Genomic DNA, 25,496 nt, shown 5'->3' on the forward strand with positions numbered 1-25,496 from the left:
AATTTTTTAAAAACAGCAGTGTGTACTAAGAGTAGAAATCAGCAGACTTTGGGTATAAAAATCTCCTGAATGTAGTTTAGCCCTTGGAATGTCACTTCCAAAACATGGACAGCTAGAGGAAGACCAAACAAAGGAGTGTGCTTTGGCTTTAGAGGAGGTGATGGTGCTGGTCCTTAGGTTGTAGCCTGGAGCAGACTCCTCTCCATGCGACCCTCTCTCCTAGGGGTGGAGACGACAGTGAAAGCAGGCATTCATGGAGAGAGCAAACTGCTCATGCCCTCTTGGCATAAGTAGATGGAAGAGAATTAGTTTTACTTTTAAGTCAAGCAAAACACCTTTGGCAAGCAATGGTTCACTTTAACAAAGGTGATACATATATGGGCAATAATATATAAACTACAAATTAGAAGAAAAATAAAGGATGATGACCCAAGTTAGGCAGAGAATGGGTTAGGAGGAGATGGGTAGGAGTCTGTGACGAAGGGACAGGGTTACGTTGCCACCATGTTTGTCAGGCCTAAAGTGACCTGAAGTAAAATGAGATGTGACTGGTTTGTAACTGAATGCTTTTAGAAGAAAATATGAACCCTCTTCTACATTAAAAGGTGGAACGTGCATGCTACGGAGGGGAACGCATGACCTTTGGCCTCTGGGATAGAACATTTGTGTCCAGTCACTGGGTGTGTGACTTCTAAGCAGTATATTAGTCTGACTCCCACATCTGTCCCCTGTGACTCGGCAATCGGAATAGTACATCTCTTCCCCAACCCTCCCAAAGTTTAGAGAGTGAAATGAGATAAATGTGTGAAAGGTGATTTGTTAAATTTTAGAAAGCCAAGTGTCAGAATTGCAGGATTCAAAATTCACTATCCATTTGCTTAGTCATACAGCTAGACCACTTAGCACCTCCGATTCTCTAGGGAAAATTGGATGGTGGCACTATCTATCTGCTCGTTGACACATGCACCTGTACAGAATGATGTACTCAGAGCAGCACTGGCATGCAGTGGGGGCTAGGGAAATCTTCCTGTTAGTGGTTTAACTTCTTTTCATAAAACACCCTTCCTGGAAATAATATCCTGAAAGATGTGGATGTGACTACGTAGAGTAAAACACAGACTTACCTTAGGGCCTCTCCAACAATCCCCTCTGTCGCTTGAGAGGAATGAGGAACACTTCGCTTCTCCTCAGGCGTGTTTTAACCCTTGCTACTTTGTTTTAAAGGGAAAGCTTCCATTTGTTTGCTTATCAGAGTAGCATATCTACTAGGCTGTAGAATACCCATTAACCTTCTCCAGGAGGGAAGGTTAATTGTTCTAGATTCTTCAACTGTGCAATTTTAGAATAATAATAACAACAGGATCTACCCATCTTCCAGGATCCTTGTACAAAGTGTCTGAGGCTCAAAAAAACTTGCTTAGGGTTGTGGTGCGGTGGCAAAGTTCCCATTAAATCCTAACTGGCATTACTATTATCCTGCTCGTTCTCACTGTTATGAGACCCAGTAGCAGGTAAGGTCCCTTACCTCCTCTGACTCCTGTGCAAAGAGATGACATGACATTGACATGTCTTACAGGGTGGATTCAAATGAAGAGTTGCCTGTGAAAGGCCTAGCGCATGCTATACCCTCGTCAATGCTCCTATCATCATAATTATGACTGTTCTAGTCTAGAAAGCATGGGACCTCTGCTGTAGCTCCACCTAATGAATAAGACAAAGGAAAGCCACATGTAGCAACCGTCATTTCTTCATCTCCCACCACCCCCCAAAACAATTACAGAGCTTTTTAAACCCCCATTGGTCATTGCCCTGGCTTACTTTATCAGCTGATGCTTGACAGCAAAACACACTCAGTTTATCAACTGTAGTTGACGCTATTACATGTTTGACCTTAGATCTTCTATTCTTTCTCTGTACCTTCTTGTTGTAGTCAATTCTGATCTCCCACCCCCACAACTTTCCTTAGGTGCCAGTTTTTCTATGGCTGTCTACCAGCAGGCATCGACAACAGTGGTAGACTTGACTGTGGGCCGAGAAAGAACCCGCCCCTCCACTACTGCTACTGGATCCAAACGCTTCATGGGATCTCCCAGATCCGGAACGGGCTCAGCAGTGCTATGTGAAATTCAAGCTGATCTCACCATGCACTGCCGAGGTGGTCACTGAGCCTCAGAAACTGTCCCCCGCCCCCAGCTTCCGCACAACAACAAAGGATATCAGTGCTGTAACAACTGCATATGCAGAGCCCATTGCAAAGGAGCCAGCGAAGATCCCTAGGAAATTGCCCACGGACTGGAAGAACGCTGCAGTGTCAAACGCATTGGGATTCTCCTTGGGACTGTAGATCGAGATAGAGCTGAAAAGAGAAGAGGGCAGCTTAGTCAGTGACAGCTAGAACTGCGCGCTACCTGCTGAGAGACGTAAGCTTTCCAGTGAGTCCGGGTGCTGGTGAGAGGAACAGGTGGGGAAAGAGGCAGAAGACGCAGAGGAAGTGACCAGTGTTTCTTGCCTTCTAGCCCAATCCCATGATATCCATGTACTACTATTGCCAGTCAGTAAACATTTTTATACTGGGAGAGTCGTAAAGAATATTGTTTCTGAGCAAACTAGGCATTAAAACATGGTGGGTGTACATGGAATCTGCTGAGGAGACAGATAGCTGTGAATTATTTAGTGGCCATATGTCTTCAGTGCTGTTGTATATTCACAAATGCCCCTGATAAAAAGTGCACTTTTATGGCCTGTGCACACAAATGGGCGATACAAATCACAGCATGCACAAAATATTCTGCCATGATCTTGTCATAAGCCACAAAGCATTTCTTTGCTCCAGTAGCCCTGTGGAAAAAGAGCCTTGGTGGCGTGCTGAACATTAACTCCCCGGGGGGGGGGGGAAACAAAGCCCCCACTCTTCCACAGAAATAAATGACAGCAGCCACATTCGCACATCTAGGTCTTGTGCCAACAGAGAGATCTCCACAGAGAAACATGACCCACCAACAGGCAGTCTATTTAGTTCGTTTCTTTGTCTGTCTGTTTTGAGGCATGGCCTTACTCTGTAGCCTTGGCTGGCTCTAACTCATCAAGATCCTCCTGTATCTGCCTCTCAGATGTGAGAGTAGGCATGAACTGTCATGTTTGGCTTACTTGGTTATTGCTGAGGATGCTGTATTTGATATTTGTTGTTGTTGTTTTTAATGGAGGCTTCAAATGCTAGAGTGCTAATAAGAAGGCCGAGGTACATCCTATTTTAGGGACTCTGAACTCCTCACACTGTAGGATGAAAATGAGCAGATGTGCAAAACCTGGAAGGTTTGGGGGGGGGGAACTAACAAAGTCAGAGTGTTAGAATTTTTTTTTTTTATAGTTTTAATTTTAGCACCAAGTCTTTAAAATTAGTCAGGATTTTTTTTTAAATGAAGAATTTGGCAGTGAATTCTGGAAAGGGCCTCCATAGCTGTGTGGAGAGGAGGAGGCACAGCAGACAGGCTGAGATTACAGAGATTAGGCAGACCGGAACCAAGTCTCTAATGCCAGGATGGGTAGAGCCTGCTCCCGTTCTGCCATGGCTCTCCGCCTATAAGGACCAGTGACCAGAGGGAAGGAGGAAAGAAGGCCAGCCATCCCACAGGAAGATGTGTAAGGGAAGGTGGCTGTTTCAAATGTTCTTTGGATTTCTGTGGACACCTTTTAAGCCTCCGAGGCAGGGCAACCCTTCTACTTTGATCTCTTAATTGGATAGGGCTGATGAATAGTGGTGAAAGCATGTGAGGGAGGGTGGCCTCGAAGGAACGCCTCTTTCTGTTCTATGCTGGGCTTTCAGGATAGCTGAGGCACAAACACAGCTTTGAATCTTTTGTAATTGCAGATCCCCAGAAAGGTGTTAAACCCCAGGGCTGATGAAAAGCTAGTGCCGGGAGGTCTGAGTTCACCTTGATGTTCAACATCACACCTCTCCATTCCCATGAATGATGTGAGAAAGGGAATCCTTCCTTCCTTTCAAATAAAAGCCTCTATCTATCTATCTATCTATCTATCTATCTATCTCTTTCTTTCAAATAAACGTATTTATTTGTTTGTTTATTTGTTTGCCTTTTGAACTGGCATCTCTTCAACCCCCACTTCCATCTCTCTAAATATGTTATTTTTGGGTGCTGCTGGTATCCACAGTGACAACTGGTGACACCTTATACCATTATTTGTGGTCTGCTTTTCCTTAAGTCAATTTGACTTTTATTTAGCTATAAAAGCTTCCGTCAAAGAATACATATTAAATTGTAAGTGTGATATGTTTTAATATATTTCTTTACAACATATGTGACAAAGCATACATTAATAAAAATTCCTTGCTGTGTGACCTCAACTCATCTTGCTGGCCCCACTGATTTTGAACTATGCTCTTTGGGGAGACGTTGCCCTGTTTCTGTCAACCGAACATGATGGAGCCTATGTTTGGCCAACTCCATGTGCTTCTCTGTGATGTTTGCCTTACTAGAAGAGAAAGGCATAACAATTGCTGGTCCAGGGAGGGAGTCCATTGAAGCTGTTGGTCGTAAGTCTTCCCAGAATTACAATCACTGGGTGTCTGCTACATGCTGCGTGGCATAGTATATATAGGGTGCTGGAGACAGGCGGAAACAAAATTAAATTCAACAAATATCAGCAGATACATGGAAGCCATCTCCAGGCAGAAAAAATCCTAAGATACGGATGACAAGCACAGTGCTGAGTGGGATGTTGTGAGAGCTATAAAACATTTAACGGCACAGAAGAGGAAGCACTAGTTTAGAATAAAGGAGATGGTATTTGATGCCAATTCAACAGACAGTGATGGGGAGAGAAACTACCCCAGGCAGTGAAAGGAGTATAATAAGTAAAGGAAGTGAGGTGGGTGAGTTCAGGGCACGGCTGCTGCGAGGTTATGACTGGAACTCAGGGAGCACACTTAGGAAGCCATGTGCGGAGGGAGAAGTTGGGTGACGTGGCATTTCGCAGAGGCTGTACTTCCATGGTAAAAATGCCCACTTAGACCACATTCACTATCTTATGTCTACATTATAATTTTGCTAAATCTTTTACTTGAAACACACAGGGTAAACGTTGCCCTCCCCCGCTGCCTCCTCACTTCTTTCTAAAATATAGCAGCCCAAGAGAAGCAAACAGAATCGTATAACTAGCTGGTTAATAATGTGAACTTTTTGTTTCTCTCTTACTAAAAAGAACACAACACATACACACAAAAAAATACAACATCAACAAAAACAAACAAAAATCTTTGGGAGAAAACAATAACTCGCGTGAAAATAGTTGGCTGGTTTTATTATATTCACTTTAAGACAGTTGTTTCTGGGGTACCAGAGCCTTTGCTTAGAGGGAATGTGGACTGGGCCTTTCTACATGTAGGGGTAAGGGGGGGGTGTGTGAAGCACTGTGTACCAGCAGCAACGCTTGGGTTCCCCTAAGGAAACCTGCTTTCAAACCTGGCTTCCTCACCTACACTTCAAGCTTTGTTCCGCCTCACTTGGGCTGTGGTCCTCTTTTCATGCCTATGACAGAGTCTGGTGCTTGACATGTGGAAGTCTGTGCAAGGGATGATGGAATGGTCTCAAGTATGTAGAAAGGAAGGAAGGAAGGATAAAAGAAAGAAAGAAAGAAAGAAAGAAAGAAAGAAAGAAAGAAAAAGTGTTTTTGCAAAACGTAGTCAACTCTTAAACTATCCCCCTGCAGGATATCTATTAGGCACTGAGTAGATGTATCCAGGCTGTGGGCACTGTTGGAGCTCTTGGTTCAACTCTGGGAATCACCCTTGCCCTTGCTACTCATGTCACAGCTGTGACACCTCTTGGATGGAAGTCCTGAGACAAATCATCATACTCAAGTTCAGTTTCATCACTTGGTGACTGGAGAGGATACTAGTGTTTGTAATGTGCACTCAAAGATGCAAGGGAAGTTGTTTATCCCCATTATCACCATCACCACCACCACCACTACCACCATCATCACCATCATCACCACCACCATCACCACCACCATCACCACCACCACCATCACCACCATCATCACCATCATCACCACCACCATTACTACCATCACTGCCACCACCATCATCATTACCACCACTATCACCACCACCACCATCACCAGCATCCCGCTAAGAACTTCTACAAGTCCCACACTGCCAGAGAGCAGAGTTCTATACTTTGAAGCCAGCCTTAGTTCCACGTGTATACAGGAGAGGCGTGGTTGACCTCCTGTCACACTAAGCTTGAGGTTGTTAGCAAGGAGATAGTCACAGAAGTAGGTTTGGAGAGACTAGGCCCCATACAGGCATCCTGTAGAAATGGCCACGGGAGTGTCTCTCAAAGGGCGTCATGCTCATCACAGAGCTCCTGAGCAACTGCACCATGGCACAGTGTGTCACAGCAGGCTGGACAGGGATCTCCACAGGGATAAGAAGGTTACAAAACTCTATTTAAGCTGCCACCTGGCTCTGGGAAAGAATAAGACAAGAAATAGACTTTGTGAAAGCTAGCTGTCCCCAGGGAGGCACCTTCTCTACACTACCAGCCTTTGGAGAACTGGTCCTCAAGGAGGTCCTTGCTTCTAGAGAGACATCTTGTTGGGTTCTGGTTTCCTGTCAAGACACTAAGCCACTGGACTGGGTGCAGCAGCTTGGAAGTTAGAAGTCAGGAACAGCTCGAGATTTAGGTAGCACATGCAGAGTTGCTTTTTGTGCTCTAAAACTTCACCCTAAGGGAGAAATAGCGTGGTTCACTGTCCAAGCAACTTCAACCCATGTGACTTGACCCCAGTGCCAATTGTGATGGCTGAACTAAAAGTAGGTAAAAAAATATTGTAAGGGCAGGAGAAAGAAAAAAGAAGTGGACTCTGGTAACATGTTCAGCGGCTGTCCTTCAGAATTCCCAAAGAGGCACTGTGTACAGCACAAGCTGCCACGGGCAGCTCTCCTCAGGTGGGTGGATCCAATAGCTTTGAAAATATTATGACCAGAAATACCCAGTAGAGTTTAAATATTCATCTCATAAGTTGGAAAAAAGTCCAGGTTATCGATTTATCCTGTTCAGGAACTGACTGCTCAGCAGAAACTGGGAAATAAATGTGCATCGCCCCTTCCACCTAAGAAATCTGAAATAAATGAAGTACTGTAACTTGATAAAACAATATTAATAAGGCTCTTTATTTTTTCAGTTTGCCACTTAAGATTCACCGGTGCAACTAAGATTCTGTCTACTCTTTCTCAATAACTGATTTTGTTTTTTGTCTATAATACAATGGTAATAAAAAGGAAAGGCTTGGCATCAGAGGGAGCACTGAGTATCTGAATTTGAGACCTGGGTACAGATCTTGGCTCTGTTTCACTGGTTGTGTGACCTTGATTGAGTTACTTAAACTATTTGTATTCCTCATTTCTATAAAATTATAATAGTATCACCACACAGGGTTGCTGTGACAATTAAATGCACTGACAATTAATGCTCTTAAAATGGCATCTGGAAAGAACTAGACAACCATTTCTTAGGAAACTCTTCTTTCCTTCTTCAAATGATACATTTCTTTTTTGTTTTTGTTTTTTGTTTTTTTCTGTTTCTCACTATGTCTCTTTTCTTTTCTGCCTTAGAGCTTGGCTTAGTTCTGAAGGAAGCATTGCAAAGTAAATGTCCCATAAAAAACTTTTACCTATGTAGAACGATGGCTCTGCTGACTGGCCACTTGGTCTTGAGGGACAGGAACCATTTGGTGCATGCAAAGTATTTAGCACAGAGGATTTTGTGGCATAGAGTGAATTTGTGGTGCAAAAGAAGGCAGTGAGGAGGGGGCTATGAAAGTAAAAGAAAGGAAGAAGAGATGCTATGAGAGAAGTGACACCAAGTGACCGTGAGGGTACATGCAGTAAGGAAAGTATGATGTCATTGGCCCCACCCTCGCCTTTGGCCACCTTTCTATTCTGGACCCTACTGAGTTACCATTTCCCGAACTGTTACAATTAAGTCTCTCAGCTTCTGAAAAGATTCACCCCTGAGATACCTCACTGCCAGCCCCTAAGATACTTTGCTACACAGTTGCTCATGAAAATTAAAAAACTACCTGGCCATGTGGTGGCCTGAGGTTCTAGGTAGCCATGCAGCTACACAGCAACCTGCATAGTCTTCCTGCAATCCAGGTGACTCTTTAGGACAACTTTATTGGTATAAAGTTTCACTTCCTTTCACTTCCTTTGTTAACATTAAATCAGTGGCACTTGAAAGGTTATAAAAAACTGTTAAGTGAACACACTGTGTCCCCTTTAGTCATTAAAAAAAAAATCATGAAATGCTAGGTGTGGTGGCACATGCCTTTAATCCCAGCACTCAGGAGGCAGAGGCAGGTGGATCTCTGTGAGTTCGAGGTCAGCCTGGTCTACAAAGTGAGTTCAGGAGAGCCAAGGCTACACAGAGAAACCCTGTCTCAATAAAACTACCAAGAAAAAAAAAGAAGGAAAGAAAGAAAGAAAGAAAGAATCATGAAGTGATTACTATAACCACAAACATTTAAAAGAACCTTCCATTTTCTCTGCCAAATCTTTAATGCCCAGCAAAGAACTTTAAACTATTGGCACTAGTTCATGACAAGAGTTGTTAATTTGCTGGGACATAAATGGAAATGGCTCTCCCTCCTATCTGAAATTAGTGCTCTATTTGTGCTATATAGAATGCCCCTTAGTTCCATTGAGGATTTCTTGGTCAAACTCCACTATTCAATTACTTTTCTTGATTACAACTTAGTGAAGCCCAGCTTTACACCGCACCCTTCAAAGCAGGATTCCTCTTCTCCACACAGAAGGTTCCTTAAAGGGAGGAGCAGCCGTGAGGTCCTCCCCTGCTGGTATGGCAGTGGGAGCTGGAGGATGTGCGTGGCATTTGTTCTTGGTGAGACATGCTCTGGGCTCACTCGCTTCCTATTGAGTCACTCTCCCAGAGATCACAGCTGATGTTCTGTTGAGCACTCCTCATGTGCCAACTCAGCCAGCATCTTCTCTGACAGCTCTTACCTATTCCTGCTTTTCCCCATGGCTGGAATTACTGGCTGCTTAGCCTCGGCGGGCGCCTTTAACTCCTCTCCTCACCTCAAAGCTCCCCCAAGAAGTTCCCTAATTCAAGAAATATAACACCACCTGGCTGATGTCATCCGCTTCCCAGGTACACCAACCCTGGGAGCCTACAGGGCCTTCTCCAACTGGCTCCTGCTCTATTCTATAGGCCAGGAAGGGCACCAGTCTCTCTGGGCTTGTGCCCCACACTCTGAGGATTCCCTTCTTTGACACTGCTTGGTGAGGTACTTAGCTTTTCCCTTGAGGATGCACTGGCAGCTGCAGCTGTCTAGTGACTCAGGGGAGTCCCTTCCACTCGGCTGAGGGAGAGGAGAGGAAGCATTCCTGTGAAAAGTGACAGCACCACCATATCTCAATACCACGGCTCTCTGAGGACAACTCCATTCTTCCCGACTGGTTTTACTGAATCAAGCCCTTGGCAGGTCTGGTCCTCTCTACTATGGAGCCCTCCCCCCAGCCTCCCCCTGCGCCCCCCCCCCCCGCAGCCTTTTTGCATTTTCACCCATGTCCCTAATCCCCCTAACCCAATCTGGAAAATCAGAGAGGCTCATGAGATTAGCACTTCTGGTAGCTTGTGGCACTCAACTTCAGATGTCTACAGTTCACTTTCTCCCTGTCTAGGCTTGGGCTGCCATTCTGCTGTTCGAGGACACATTTTAAAAGAGCAATCCAGCACAGAACGGCAATGCACGTTCTTAGAAGCTGTTCCATTTTGTTGGCCTTGGAAGTCACAGGCAGAAGAACCAGGCAGGAGAAAAGAATTAATTACAGTGTTACTTTGCATTTAAAGCTCCTTGTAGAAAGACGAACAGAACAAGAAGCGAGTGGATCCTTATCTATTATTTATCTTTTAATAACTATACCAACGTGCCCTTTCCCAGGGAACTTGCTTAATTATGAATAAGGAATTGATTTTTATGGGGCCAAGAACTGTGTGTACACATTGGAACTCATTCTGGTGTCTGCCTGCCCATTATTCGGGCTTGTGTTCTGCCAAAGGCTGATGAAGTTCTGTCAAGAGAATCTGCTGTAAAACATAATGGCCTCAGGAATTGGGGGCATTCCAGGCACCCTGGGAGGTTAGAGGAGCTTTCTTAATAAGAGGTCCTGGCCAGAAGTTCACTGAGCGTGAGTTAGAGGCAGAAGGCTTCTTCCCAAGCGCCTTCCCATTAGGGCCCTTCCAAAGAGCCAGAGGGTACCACCCCCACCCCCACCCCGCCCCGCGAAGGGCCGAGCCAGAAGGAGCGCATTAATTAACTCTTTCGCCCTCTGAAGTATCATTTAACGATTGCTTGATGAGAGCCCAAATTCATACCCAGAGAGTGACTTCCCAGGCCCTTGACAAATACCATCTTGCCGTTCTGACGGCAGCCACGAAAGAAAAAGACAAGGATAATTCTGTGCGAAGTGGATGCCGGAGCGTCATGGCCGGCCCCACTGCGAGTGGTGCAATCTCAAGCCAAACTGATTGATTCCACCAACAAACATCCATTGTCCCTACTATGTGCGGTACTGCCGAGCCAACAGGGACAAACACACAGCTGTTCCTACACTGCAGTGGAGAAGACAGCATAAACACAGCGGAGCGAACAAACACAGGATGAAATGCCAACAGCTAAACGGAGAGCGAGTTGACATGGGTGGAGGGAGGGCATGACGGAGGGTGGGTGGGTGGGTGCTGTGCAAAAAAGGCTGCCTGAAGATGACTGTGAGGGAAATAAGGTGGAAAGAGCTCTCTGAGCTCTGAAGCTGAGCATTAGGAGGCCAATATGGCTGGAGCAATGTGTGAAGGGTGGGAGTGGGCGGGGCTAGAGTGGGGATACAGCTGACTCTTGAGCCTCTTCGAGCCAGTGTTAGCATTTTCCTCTGGGGGGTACAAAGGGAAGCCACTGTAGTGCTTGGGGCTGAAAGAGGTGTATAGAAAAAATTCAAAGTAACAGAGGAGGGATGTCAGACAAGTGACAGGATGACATCACAGTACAGCCAAAGACTGAAGCAGGTGGAGGCTAACACCTGATCAAGATCCAGGGGAAGATGAGGGTAGTGAGGAGGAGGAGGAGGAGGAGGAAGAAGATGGGAAAGCACAAGAGGCTAAAGGATAAATGGCTTTCAGAGGAGCAACTACAGCCAACACTTAAACACTTACAGAATGACCCTGCAGGGAACATCTGGTGGCCCTCAGAGGAAGGACTGACCTCACCTCCTATGTTTCTAGTAGGCAAGATAAAATCCAAAAGCAAAATATTATTGGGAGATATTATACATATATATTTAAATTTATTCATATTACATCTCAATTGTTATCCCATCCCTTGTATCCTCCTGTTCCTCCCTCCATCCCATTTTCCCCCTACTCCCCTCCCCTATGACTGTGACTGAGGGGGACCTCCTCCCTCTGTATATGCTCATAGGGTATCAATCTCTTCTTGGTAGCCTGCTATCCTTCCTCCGAGTGCCACCAGGCCTCCCCATCCAGGGGACATGGTCAAATATGGGGCACCAGAGTTCGTGTGAAAGTCAGTATTGGGAGATAATTTAGGTTATATTCTGTTTCAAAATGTCCTGGTTCTTATATTGGAATGGAAACGGGAGGGGCTCTGGAGAACAGCCCTGAGGGGTCTGAAGCTGGAGATGGTTAACCACGGGATGAATTCCTAGCCAGGGCCCTATGGATGGAGGAAGGCACAATGAAGGATAACACAGCCTCAGGAAACTGCTCACTACGGGCTCGATGACTTCTTCTCTATCTTCCTTCACATCTGCCAGGGAAAGGGACAGGGTCAGCTTTTGTGCCCACCTAAATCCTGCTGCTGGAAAGGTGGCCCAGCCAGGGAGGAAGAAGCAGTCTCTCAAGAAAGGATGCAGCGAGGGTGCCGAGATTTTCTCATCCCAGCATCAAGTTAGGAAGTTCAGCACAGAATCATGCCCTAAGTGGCTCTGATCCCTTAAACCCCAACTTTAAGGTGACAGAAAAACTCTTGAGTTTAAATGTGTCTGAAAAGGATTTTGTGTGTGTGTGTGTGTGTGTGTGTGTGTGTGTGTGTGTGTATGCGTGCGCGTGCACGTGCATGTGTGTGTGTAAATTATATATGCATTTTCTTTGACAGATCTTAAGTTACTTTGCAACTTAGCCTAAAATTGAATTAGTCTGCTGGCTTTGAGAAAATTTCTCAAATACCTAATATTAAAAGGAAATTTTAGATAGCCTTAATCATGAAAGTAGCTTGCAACCATTCTTAGAATTCCCATTTTCCTCCCTTTTTTTTTTTTTTGAGGCAGAAATAGGACTTTGAGCCTAGGTGAGAGATTGGGTGTGAGTGTGGGTGTGGGTGTGGGTGTGGATGTTGGTGTGGGTGTGGATGTTGGTGTGGGTGTGGGTGTGGCTGTGGGTGTGGGTGTGGGTGTGGATGTTGGTGTGGGTGTGGGTGTGGGTGTGGATGTGGGTGTGGATGTGGGTGTGGGTGTGGGTGTGGGTGTGGGTGTGGGTGTGGGTGTGGGTGTGGATGTGGGTGTGGGTGTGGGTGTGGATGTTGGTGTGGATGTGGGTGTGGGTGTGGGTGTGGATGTTGGTGTGGGTGTGGATGTTGGTGTGGGTGTGGATGTTGGTGTGGGTGTGGCTGTGGGTGTGGGTGTGGGTGTGGGTGTGGGTGTGGGTGTGGGTGTGGATGTTGGTGTGGGTGTGGATGTTGGTGTGGGTGTGGCTGTGGGTGTGGGTGTGGATGTTGGTGTGGGTGTGGCTGTGGGTGTGGGTGTGGGTGTGGGTGTGGCTGTGGGTGTGGGGGTGGCTGTGGGTGTGGCTGTGGGTGTGGCTGTGGGTGGGTAGAAGAGGCAGAAGATTCCTGTATCCCAATGGGAATTTCCCAACTTTTCAGTACTGTTCTCTCTCATTTATAAAAATCTTAACTCCAGCAGTCCTGTGATATGGGAGACTTTGAGTCAAAATATTAAAAAAAGAAGAAGAAATAATGAAAGGTAGGTCGATAGTCACTCAAAATGGAAGTCTAGTAAAAATGAAAATATAATTATAAACAGGTACAACTAAGACAAATACTAATCCCCAGGTGTGAAAGCTGAGGATGAAGTCAGATTCTCTTCCGTTTCTGGTTAATGGGGGACTCAATTACCTCTCCCTGCTGTCCAGGATGTGCCTTGTCAAATTCTTTGTTAAACATTTTGTAAGCATTATTTCCTATCACCCTCACCACCACCACCACCCCACACTGTGGAGCAGGTGCGTTATTATTTTATTTTGTAGGTGAGGAAGCCATTGATTAATGAGATTAAACGGCTTTATGTACTTCATCTTATTTAATCCCCTCAACAGTCTAATGAAGAAAGCGTTCTCATGTCACATGCAAACAGATTCAAACAGGTGGAATCCTTTGCCCAGCTTAAGTCCCAGCAATGGACACCAGCTTCTCCCCTCGGCTCTCTCCCCAGTGGAAGCCTGCATAGCGGGCTGACTAAGAAGGAAGACTTCTGGATGCACCAAATGAGACTGTGCCAAGACGTGACTCAGCAAAAACAACCCTCCTACAGAGACAGAGACAAGGGATGGGATAACAATTGAGATGTAATATGAATAAATTAATAAAATATTAAAAAAAAAGAAGTTGAAGATTTTAGGACTCTTTGTCCTAGCTGCAAGGGGGGGGGGATTTCATTAGTTAAAATATCCCTTTCAATCGGACACCCAAGGGGCTTGGGTTTCTTAATAGAGATCTTTCCTTTCTACTAGTACCAGGCTGTATCCATAGCTCTTGGCATTCCTGTCTACAGCAGCAACTCTGGCCTTCCGTCCCATCTGTTGTTTACCCTGCCTGCAACATGTCGTTGATTATTGTCTCTTTATGGCAATTACTTATCTTGCTCCCTGAGTTTTCATTTAATAAATAGTGATAAAAATTATGGTTAAGTTGTATGTCTTTCAGGGGCTGGGATTAGATGTGTGCATATGTGTGTAATATTTAACGCCTGGAATGTAGAAGCCCTTCCCATAGAGGCTAGCTTTGTAATTGATATTATTATCAATTAATGAAATTATATTAACATTACTAGGGGATTGCTATCTCTTTCATCATTTTTTCCCCCTGAAAGAAATCAGTACAAAACTTAACCATTTCTAGGAACATGGGAACAGTTAGGAATTGCCATTAATGCGTCAGAACTTTATTAGAATTGTCTAGGGTGGAATAAACAACACACTGCTAGATGAAATACTGAATTTCTCTTTTTCTCGACAAGACGATGGAGCTACTGGGATGGGATCAAACAAATGGATACATGTGCGTTTTTTTTTTTTAAACAATAACTGAGGACTAAAGACCACAGTTGCCCTGCAAATCAAACAAAGCTAACTGTCTAGCTGTTCTGGCAGAGGAGAGGACGCCAGGACACACACACACACACACACACACACACACACACACACACACACACACACACACGCATACCACAGAAATCCTACTGTTACACCTGGAAAGAAAACGCGTGTTGTGGAATTGCTGGTAGCAACAATGGAGGGAGGAAGTCTTAAGCCCTCTGGAGTTTGCTTTTCATGGAGGCTGCCAACTCATGACCCGTCATCGTCACATGCTACCTGGCGATGAAGAGAATCAAACGCAGGTGCTGATTTGGATTGGTGCCCTAGTGTCCCAAAGTGCTGTATGCCAAGGACATGGCTGGCGAGTGGCTGCATGAAACAGTGCTTTCCCTTGATTGGGTCAAAGGACATTTCATAGACAGCGCGCTGCCTTCCTAATCTGGAGGCTTTGTGTCCATCCCTCTGATTATAAACAGCTGCCCGAGACAGCTGACGGAGAAGGCAATGCCTTGGAAATATTTGCCCCAACCAATTGATTCACCCAGACCTTCTCTCCTGCCGCTGCTTTCCCATTTATTAGCAATTAAGTGTGCATCTGGGTCCCAATTCACAGCTTAATTTAAGCAAATGTCTACATCCATCTTTTTAGAGCTGCGGAGAATTTCACTGTTATGTTTGGCTCAGATGCACCTGTTATCATCTTAAACTACAGCATTTTACCAGGACCCACCCATTTGAATTTTATAAAAAGCATGGAGCCTGAAGCTCACCAAAAACAATTTAAAAAAAGGGGGGGGGGAATTCACTGCTACCTAATGTTCTTAAATTACACATCCAGAAATTGCTAGAAAGTACATGCTCTCCAGAAGTCTGAGTCATTTCTGGTACGGATCACCAGTGTTGTTTCTGTAGATTCTATGTAAATCACCAGAACACAGCTTATAAGCACATGTAGATTCATTAATGGATTTCTCCCAGTGCCCGTGCTATGCAGAGTTTTACTACAGCTTCCAGTCAGAGACTCAGCACAAAGGTGCACACTTCCTTTGTTAAGGCATTGACAGGCTACGGAGGGGCGCAGGGTACCACTTGGTTCCGGGAAGTTGGAAGCAGAAGGGTTCGTTAGTTTTGTATAGAGGCCTGTCAGAGCTTGTAGCCTGGGCGAATAGGTGATTGGAAGACTAGGTGATGGTTGGGATGCAGGAAAAAAACATCAGAGGAAAGCTCAAGTTAGAACCAAGCAACTAAGTTATAGCCATGTGAACATCCTGCTTGGGGTCCAGAAATCAATGCTTCTGGGAGCCCAGGCATGATATGAACCGAACTGCATCAATGGACACAGGCCTTTTCATCTAGAAGGATACTCCTTAATTTTCTTCACATTTCCCATGGGGTCCACATGCCCTAAAAACAACCGAAGTTAGTATACAGATACAGATGGAAGAGGAAAGAGGGGGAGGGGGAAAGCTGAGCAAATGTTAAAAGGAGGTATGAAAGAAGAAGAGCCTGGTTAATAGGAGACACAACTCTGGGCCTGAGCCCTGACCTTCCACACAGCTCCAGCTCAGCAGGGAGCCGTGTGGCTGCCCTGAGCGCCAGACTCCATGGGGGAGGCTAAGGCTGACTAATGACAAAGTAATGAGAAACTAATGGAGGGGCCTGACAGCTCTCCATATGTGGGTTAAAGAGTGAGGTTTTGAGGGTGTTATATACGTGTGAGCTAAACAGCCTGACTTTTCAGTCATGGCTTAATTGATGTTAATGTTAATTATGTCAGTACATGAAAAGCCACATGGCCACCACAGCCACGGCTTGGTGCTCCTGGGGTCAACCCGAATATGAGATGTGGAGATTCACAGGTTTTGGTTTTCAGCTCACCCGTGGCTAGATCTCTCTCTGTAAGATCTACTCTCGTTATATATCATGAGACAATTTGTCTCTGTCTCTGTCTGTTTCTCTGTCTCTCTCTGTCTCTGTCTGTCTGTCTGTCTGTCTCTGTCTCTGTCTTTCTCTCTCTCTGTCTCTCTCTCTGTCTCTCTCTCTGTCTCTCTGTCTCTCTCTCTCTCTCTCTCTCTCTCTCACACACACACACACACACACACACACATACACACACACACACACACGTGGCGCGCTCGCAAAGTCATTATATATCATGAGAAATAACACACATACACACACATGCACACATGCACGCACGCATGCACACACGCACACACGCCCATGAGCACATACACTGGTACACTTATATACACCAGAAGCTGGGGAAATTGTCTCTTGAGGACTAACTTTTGAAATAACACTCTGGAGACCAGATATGCAGGTGTCTCTGAGATGGCTTCAAACTAAAAATCAAACAAACAAACAAAAACCAAACCAAACAAAAATAACATCATCATCAACAACAACTCATGGAGCTCCTAAGAAAATACAGACTGGCTGTGGCTCAGAGGAACCCATTCATGAGCCAGACATCGGCAGCTCCCAAGGACTGACTTGGTGGCTCCTTCTCCTTCTGTGGTCTCTCTCTCTCCCCCACTCCATCTCTGCCTCTGAATTTATCCCAGGAACGTTTTTCATATAACCACGTGAACCCTTTAACAGCTGTGCCATGAGCTAGGAGTTACCGCTGCACAATACTTCTCACATGGGATGAGGGTTATAAATAAATCGCAACTTCTTTGGGAGAAAGGGTAGAATTCAATAATTAGACCCCACTATCTCCTCTGGCTTAAGCATATTCATTAGACTTTTATTCAAACCTATTACCGCCTTCTTAGAAAATTCAGTTTAAAATAAATGCCTCCGGGGCCATTGTTAGAAAGCACCCAAATGGAAACAGGTGAGATGGCACGGGAAAGGAGAATGCCACTTAAATTAAAAGGAAGAAATATGCAGGACTGTGCTTGATTTCAGATCCTGTGTGCAAAGGCAGGGTGGGGGGTTAGGGGGTTGGGGGAGTTGGGGTAAAGGGGGACCGAAAACTCGAGTGCTGAGAAATAACAAATACCTGGCTTTGTTTATGAAGGGCCTGATTAGTCAGACAATGCTAATGAGCATCATTAGGAAGAATTTATAGCGTATAAATGGAGGTGACCACACCCTGGCTATTAACGAGTAACTTCACCCACAGGAAAAGGGTGATCATCCTGTAACGGTGCCGGTGCCTGGACCCCAGTTCGATGGCATCTCAGAGAATGGGGCAGCATTTCCAGCCAAGCTTGTCCTGAGGGCTCACTGACAACCCTCACGCCGCTCAGTCTGGTCTGTGGCTTGGAGAGGATGGAGAGTTACGGCTCTTGCTTAGTCCCACTGAAAACCTTCAACTCTTAAGATTCTGGGTTTCAGAAAGAAGAAAAAGGATGCTAACTGAATGGATGCTTGGCTTTTCAAACCACAATAGAGTAAACCAGGCCAATTTAAAAAAAAAATAGTTTGCTAGTAAAAGTTGAGCGACCACCCCGCATAGTGCCAGCTTAATGCTACTTAAATACTGGACTTAGAAAGCTTATATGCTCTATTTCAGCGAAATGTTCAGCGGTGAAATTCTCTTGGACTTGGAGAGTGCTACATTTCAGATTTAATAGCTGCCATGTATTCAGGGACTTTCGCGAGCCAGAACTGTGATCATTATTTTGAATACATGACTTGCTAATTCTCACAATAAACCTTTAGCAGAAATAGTATCATTTATACATTACAAGGGGAAATTGAGTCAATTAAGCAATATGACCAAAATCACTCAGTGAACAGTGCCATTGGCATTAGATCCCTTGCCGATCTGCAGCAGAGGCCCCGTGCTGTGCTCTCAGGCTTGATGCCCACACCCTGTGAATGGGTTTGCAAGTCTATGCTTAAAGAAAAGATTAGGTACGCTTCTTCACAAGACAGCCAACACTGGGTGTCTTGATATAATTTAATTTTAACTTAAATCTTCATATTTCCTTGGTCCTTTTTTTCCCCTGTGTTTATTTAGCAGTGACCCAGCAAAAATAATTTAAAAAGAAAAGTGGCCCAGCAGATTATCCCAAGAAAGTAGAAGCTTTGAAATAGAAATAGTACAGGGTTAGCTTTGATCCAGACCTTCCCCCTAGGCACAACAAAATGTTTATGTTTGAAAGGTGGGATGTCTTGTTTATCTGGCAGCAGGTAGCATATCTGTCCTTGGCTGCTACTAAACTTTTCAGGTAAGTAGGGCATGGTTTTTCTATCAGAATTAAATACAATTCCAAATGGAGACCCTTTGTGGCAAGGTGTTTTTAGGCCTTCATCACCAAGCAAACTTAAATACATCTAGACAGGATGTAACTGCACATGGCACCATACACACACACACACACACACACACACACACACACACACACACACACACACAGAAAGAGAGAGAGAGAGAGAGAGAGAGAGAGAGAGAGAGAGAGAGAGAGAGACAGAGATAGAGATAGAGAGAGACAGAGAGAGATACACGGACAGACAAGAAATGCTCGCACACATAGATAAACACACATACACACAGATACACACACACACATACACACAGACATGGATATGCACACATACACACACAGAGACAGAGACAGAGAGAGATACACGGACAGACAAGAAATGCTCGCACACATAGATAAGCACACAGACACACACACACACACACACACACACTGTGGTCATGACTCTCATTGACCTAGGCCCACCCTCAGACGTCCTCAATGTAGTTGATCAGCTTGGTTCCTTTTGGTCAGCTGTTAGCAAGATCCTGTCATAGACCCATATTCTTTGTGCTTTAATATAGTTCATTCAAACTATATTTTATGCCAGCGGAGATCCTTTCTCTGCCTACAACCCCTATCAATCATCTGGCCTAGGTCACCCCACCATGAAAGGCTTTCAAGCAGAGAACTCTCACCTTGCTTCTTTATGGTTGCCATTTCTTTCACTGTTTCCTTTCCTGCTCCTGGATTTAAATCAACAGATCCTCATCCTTGTTTGGCTTTAGTGAAGAAAAAAAAAAAAACAAAACAAAAAACAAAACAAAAAAGACTACCGTTACATTCCTCTGGAGCTACTCAAGTAAGATCCCAGGCAGTGCGGTGAATGAGCTGACTTGGGCAGAGTGAGTGGAGTGTGGGAGCGAGTGTGAGGATGCCAAGAAGAACCTCTGTATCTTCTTATCCACTGGAACCTTGCCCTTGCTTTCAACTGCCCAGAGCAAACGTGAGCAGTGAAGGCGCAATGGAGATTGGAAAGAACGAACTTACGGGGCAGCCTTCTGACCCCGCCCACACCAGTTTGCAATTCTGGGACCTTTGCTTGGTTGGGTTGGTCAGGGAACAGGCTTGGCTCCATAACAGGGAGAGCTGAAACATCCTGCTTCCTGCAACAGTAGCTTTGTGATACACTGCCCTGTCCTACAATACAAACAAAACAATGTCTGGTGGCTGGACTTAGAAGAGGGAAAGGACTTCCGGCTCTCTGTCGTTTTCTAGAACGCAATGAGATGGAGTCATTTTGCAGTCTGTTTTCCATGGCCCTGGGCAAAGCTTATCCCCATGGGCTGGCTTCTCCGCCTCTTCTGAATGATGTGGGAAACAGACTAGGGCACAACACAGTTTGGGAAAGCCTGGACAAAATATGACTCTGGAGGTGAGACGCACACTCTAACGCTTCGGGGCTCATGAAGCACAGACTTTCATTTAAAGGATCTGACCATGTGGGAGATTAGTGGGCAACACTCATTGTAATCTCTTCTTAAATCCTGCTCAGTCACAGGCACCCACAGCCTTGTATTTCTTTCGGTGTCAGGGTTTGTCACGGCGCATGAAGAATATTGGTGTTGATGGATGTTCTTATACACTCAAGGCTTATTCATCTGTAGCCTTAGAGGCCACCAGCCTATTGAGGTTTTATCTTTTCCATAAGTTACCCAGAGTAGGTGCCGCATCTCTGTCCCTTATTACTTGAACAGTTCCTGTTAAGATTATCTGGATGCTTCCATCAAAGGCATGGATGGCATGTGGGATCATTAAGATGATGCAAAAGCCTGCTCAGGGACTATGAAAACCTTCACACTTAGATTCTCTTCCTCCAGGTCACAGCCAACCTTTCTGGAGCTCTTCTAACTCAAGCAACTGTTTGGAAAACAGGAAAGTGCCAGAACATTTACAATGAGTGTCTGAAAGTTGCTACTTCCCTCCGACTTGAGGAAATTTAAGCTTACTCCTAGCTACCTACTACTTATTGACAGGGATGGGAAAAAAATTGGCTCTGAGAGCCTTGTATTTAGAGATTTCTTAAAGTTCCAAGGGAGGTAGGGTGCTAAAAGAGGCTGAAATGGATTTAGTGAACATTCCAAATATCAGAGGTTGTTACTCACTCAATCTGTGCAGATGGCACATTGGGTGTCAGGGTGTTCCATGCAAGACCAATGCACCTACTCATGGCTGCATCCAACAGCTATTGTTAAACAGTTGGATTAACAACATGCAGATAAAAGTTCCTATTTCCTTGAGCCCTTCAGTTTCCTGGTGAATTTCTTTGAGCATATTCTCATACCTTTTTGTTTTTGTTTTTGTTTTTTTAACAGAAATGTTAGTGGGAAAAATCCACTATAGTGTAAGGTGGGTGTTATTCTGAGAGCACAGATTTCCCGCACAAATATCTGCGTCACTTCCCACTGCTCTCTAATAAGTGGCTGCAGCTGTTGCCATGACAATTTTCATTTTTAAAAAGCAGTACCCATACAAAGATAGGCAACACAGTTGTTTCCGTGGGGCACCGCAAAATAAGGCCAAATGAGATGGTGTTTCTGTCTTCTATCAGGTGAGGGATGCTAAGCCTCTAAGTCAGTATAGACCAAAGGATCCGGCTGTGGGCTGCCCAGAGATGGCCACCAGCTTTCATTTTCAGCAGAGTTCACAACTAGAGCTGTTGTCTGTTCAGTTTTATCCTTTCAAAATTTACCCACCTCCCCCAAGTCTGAATGTACCCTCACTCCAGTGCCTGATGCTGGGGCTCCCCTTCCAACTTCCACAGCTGTCCACCTCCATAATGTATACCATCAGCAATTTAAAACCATGCCGACTTTTCAGAGAGACCAAATGTGCTGCCTTGGTCCTTCTAGACAAGGGAATTTGTTGCTTTCTGTGTGTGGCCTAGTTGGCAACAACAAAGGCAAAACACTAGTATCTGTGTTGCTAGTCTTTGGAGTAGCAAATACCTTTTGTTTGTTTTTGTCTAGAGCTTTGTGCTGCCAGCCAAATCAGATGCTAAAACACCTGAATAGATCTCCCAGCTCTGAGCTGCTGGTTTGAATTTCCCCTCCTAAGCAAGACTCAACCGGTCATCATTCCTCAGGGATACAGAGAGTGCTTCTCACTGATGCTTCTATGTAGTGTGTCAGTAGGCCATAGAACAGTGTGGGGAGGGATGTCGGCTATGCTCTGCCCATGAAAAACATCTGAAGAAGAGAAATTACCCTACCATCAACACTCCATCTCATGCTACTGCTGAGCGCTCAAAGAACATACTCTTGTTTTTTGTTTTTTTTAATGTTTTACCATAATTGACTATAGATATTTTGTAGTCACTATGAGCACTGAATTATGGTCAGTACAAATTACCCAATGTCCAGGAGCCTAAGACTAAAAAGGATTTCTTCTCTTGGGGAGTGTAAATGGTCCTTTCATTCTGTGAGAAGGGCCTTCCTTTGCTTTGCTACACACGTGTGTTACTCAGAAGGTCTTTGCTGTGGTTTTCACTAATACAAGGCTGAGATGCGACTTACAGTCCATGGAATCTGTAGTTCTTGTGAGATAAACAACTGCCTCTGTTTGGTCGTCACTTGCAAGAGACTGTGTGATGGTAACCAACAATGCTTCAGTCTTCTTCACAATTGCCTTGTGATTGATGCTGACCATAGGAAGAAGGAATCCAAATTCTTTCAGGCGCCCTCAGATGTTACAATCCCATACGTTAATGGAAACAGCATGTATAATAACTTGGATATAATTGCAACAAATAAATAAAAAGATACGAATGAGAAATTGAAGTGCCTCAAAATGTTTCATCTATTTTCTCAACACCTCATTGGGACGTCAATGGCTCTCATGGGTTTTTTTTCTAAGTCCAGGAGCCAGTCAACATATGCAGAATGAAGACATTAGTGCGACTCCTAGACATACCCTGCAGCCCGGCCCAGCTCTGGTTGGTGACCCACAATCAACACCTTTATGTTCTGCTGTTCCAGTGGGGGACAACAAGAACAGAGAACAGGCAGACAAGTGAGCGTTCCACAAGAGGCATAAACAGTAAGATTATAAGTGGTCTCTAAAAGCTCATAGCCTACCACTTCTAAGTATTAAGAAATGTGCGGAAATTTGCAACATCCTGGCTTGCTGGATACACTTGAAGTCACCTTCCCCAGATGCAGCTCATAATCCATCAAGAGAGCTGGTCTGTGTATCAGCAGCCTTCTGGTTCTCAACTAGGGCAGGTGAGGATGAGAAAAGCACTTCACCAGGCCCAGAGAAGGTAAGGTGAGGAGGTGGGATGGGTACAGACACAGACAGGGAAGGCTGAGATGCCTTCTCTGCACACTCGGACAGCTTGTTCCAATCCTCTTTGTCCTGGCTAAGGCTTCCTGAGGGGAGAGCAGGCTACTGCTCTCATTCTGGAAGGGACGATGATGAATCCGGCGTGGGGGAAAGTTCAGTGCGATCTAGTGTAACCGAACACACTTACATGGTGAGCAGGGCTGCAAGCAAAATGGCGCCAGTTGGTAATGGTCACCTGCCATTTTGTTACACAAGAGAACCCGAGGGAGAAGTTACCTCAGTAATGACAGGAAGGGAGTTAGTTTTCAAAACGTCTTCGCTTTGGTTGGGAGTCACATTCATTCACACAGTAGTATTTACTAAGGACCTACTAAGCCCTTAGGATTGTAGAGATGCTGCCGATAATGTGAAACAGATGATACACATAAAAGCCCAAATCAATTTGTTGGGATGGGTAATGAATGACTCGTGACCTTCTCTACCTACAGATGAAAAATAATTCAGAACTTAGAATTATAAAGGACTTTTTTTTGACAATCTCTCATCTGGAGACTGAAGTTCAGTAATGTGGTTAGACTAAATTCATTTCAACGGCAGATAGGAGCCAGGCTTTCCTCCCGCGTAGACTCCGTTTCTCCCTGCGCGTCGTCGGCTCACCTTCTAAAGACTGTTTTTGAAGACGGCACATTTACATTCAGTTCCCCAACCTGGTCTTGAATACGTTCTGAATTAACCCTCTTACTCCTAGTGTAAATACGCAGCACAGTAGATTTCAGATAGACCGCTGCTTCCAATTACGCTTACCAGAGAGCATTGGCTGCATCTGATTTGGGGAACAAAGAGGCCCCAAGCCTCAGTGTGAGGCCAGAACTGGGCCTGGGCTGGAAGATGTTTAGGAGATAAAATATGGCTCCTTTGAAATTACAAGGGGTTTGTAATTTCAAAGAAGAGCTGAGGAATAGTAATATTTTATCACATAAACGTTACAGATCCAAGTGGATAGACTGCTGTTTCAGGAATGCACAGATGGAGGAGAAAATTGTGAAGTGTCCCCTGCATTTTTATATGGATCTTGGCTTTTTCCACTATAGCGCATGCGTTAAGGTCACCAAGAAGAGAAGGTTCCAGGTTGGCCTGGTTAGGCAGTGCCTCTAGAGAGATAACTGTGTGGTGGACAAGATCTTGGTGTCTCTCTAGGCACAATCAGGTACAGGCCCTGGTGCTGTCGATAGTATATATGACATGGTTATATTTATGACCCCTTTTCTTGTCTCTGTTGGCTCGTCTGTCAAGAGGGAGCCATGACAGCACCAATCTGGCTTTCCCCTCCAGGCTCTTAGGGTCACATGATCTAATGGATATGGATGATAAGGCATGATTGCTGCTGATGGAGTTCTGTAAATAGCAGTCCGCTCCTGTAGATGCCTCTTGCTTTGGCTTCTCCCAAGCAAACAGAATTCTAAGTGTTTGGCCAGTTTCACTGCAGTTGATGCCAAGGACAAGTGGACCTCCAGCTAACAAAGCAGGTGGTCGAGTTTATTGGCTCGCAGGCCCATAGCCCCAGGAAACAACCTTCAGGGGGTTATTATAAAGCCTATCGTCTGGCTATCACTCAGAATCACCCCGGTTGAAACCCAGCTCTGCATATTTTGCTAAATGCCGTATCAGGTGGAAGGAAGATGTGACTTCAAGAGTGCCACTGACAGTGCTCACTCTGACTCCATGCCTCACGCAGCACTTGTTGTCCTCCACTGTCCGAACCCACTGTCCCTTTGCCTACCCTCCCCCCCCAACCCACACTGCACCCACAGTCTGCTGACTGAGGCCTGAGGCCCTGCTGTTCCTTCCTGAAGAGACTAGCCACCGTTCAGCCATTTCCCCATGTCCTTCTGGTTGTTTAAAATTCTTAGCCAATGTTTTCCTCGACTTTTAACAATTACTTACCTAAACAGACTTTATTTGCTCTGAACACTATTGAATTAAAGCGTCAGCTTTGGTGGTTGTCGTATTTGATGTTTCAGAGCAGGGAGAGGAGGCCTATTGAACCCTTACGCAGGCTTGTTCCCTTTAGGACAAGCTGTAGGTAGTCTGGCCTGGGGCAGAGAGCCTCTGTGCCTTGCAGGCTCCCGACCAAAGCTGCAGCTGAGGCTCACACCAAAGGGTTCCAGGTCAGCGCGAGGTTTCAGGATTCAGTGTGAAATTTTAAAGGCGGCCTCTTAAGAGGCTCTGCCCTCCCCATTGAGAAAGGCCAGCTTAGTGCTGAACGTGCCAGGGCAGTTGCTGAAAATACTCCTTGCCTTTAAAAAGACCTGGCTAATTTTAGCAAATTCTTTATCTTCTAGAAAGTCTGATTTAAAAAAGAAAATAAGCATGGCACTTTAACACTATTTATTACTAGGTATTGCTTTGTCTGATATTTTACTCATGTTCATCTTTTATTAATCATCGATTTTGAAAGAGTAAGACATTCTGGTGTAAGGAAAGCAAATCTGGGATGCTCTGTCTGTGCTATTCCAGC

The 25,496-nt window shown here is 45.0% G+C and overlaps 1 protein-coding gene across 1 annotated transcript in view; it reads right to left on the minus strand.

Annotated features, from left to right (window-relative positions):
* The window catches only part of SLC9A9 (solute carrier family 9 member A9), a 550,188-nt gene that overhangs the window by 299,411 nt on the left and 225,281 nt on the right, over positions 1-25,496 (minus strand). The window contains exon 7 of the mRNA XM_084751783.1: positions 2,218-2,356. Coding sequence (XP_084607909.1) covers positions 2,218-2,356 — 139 coding nt within the window. The remainder of the gene's footprint in view (positions 1-2,217; positions 2,357-25,496) is intronic.

The sequence above is a fragment of the Acomys minous genome, assembly GCF_964271855.1.
Source record: "Acomys minous genome assembly, chromosome: 13".
Lineage (NCBI taxonomy): Eukaryota > Metazoa > Chordata > Mammalia > Rodentia > Muridae > Acomys > Acomys minous.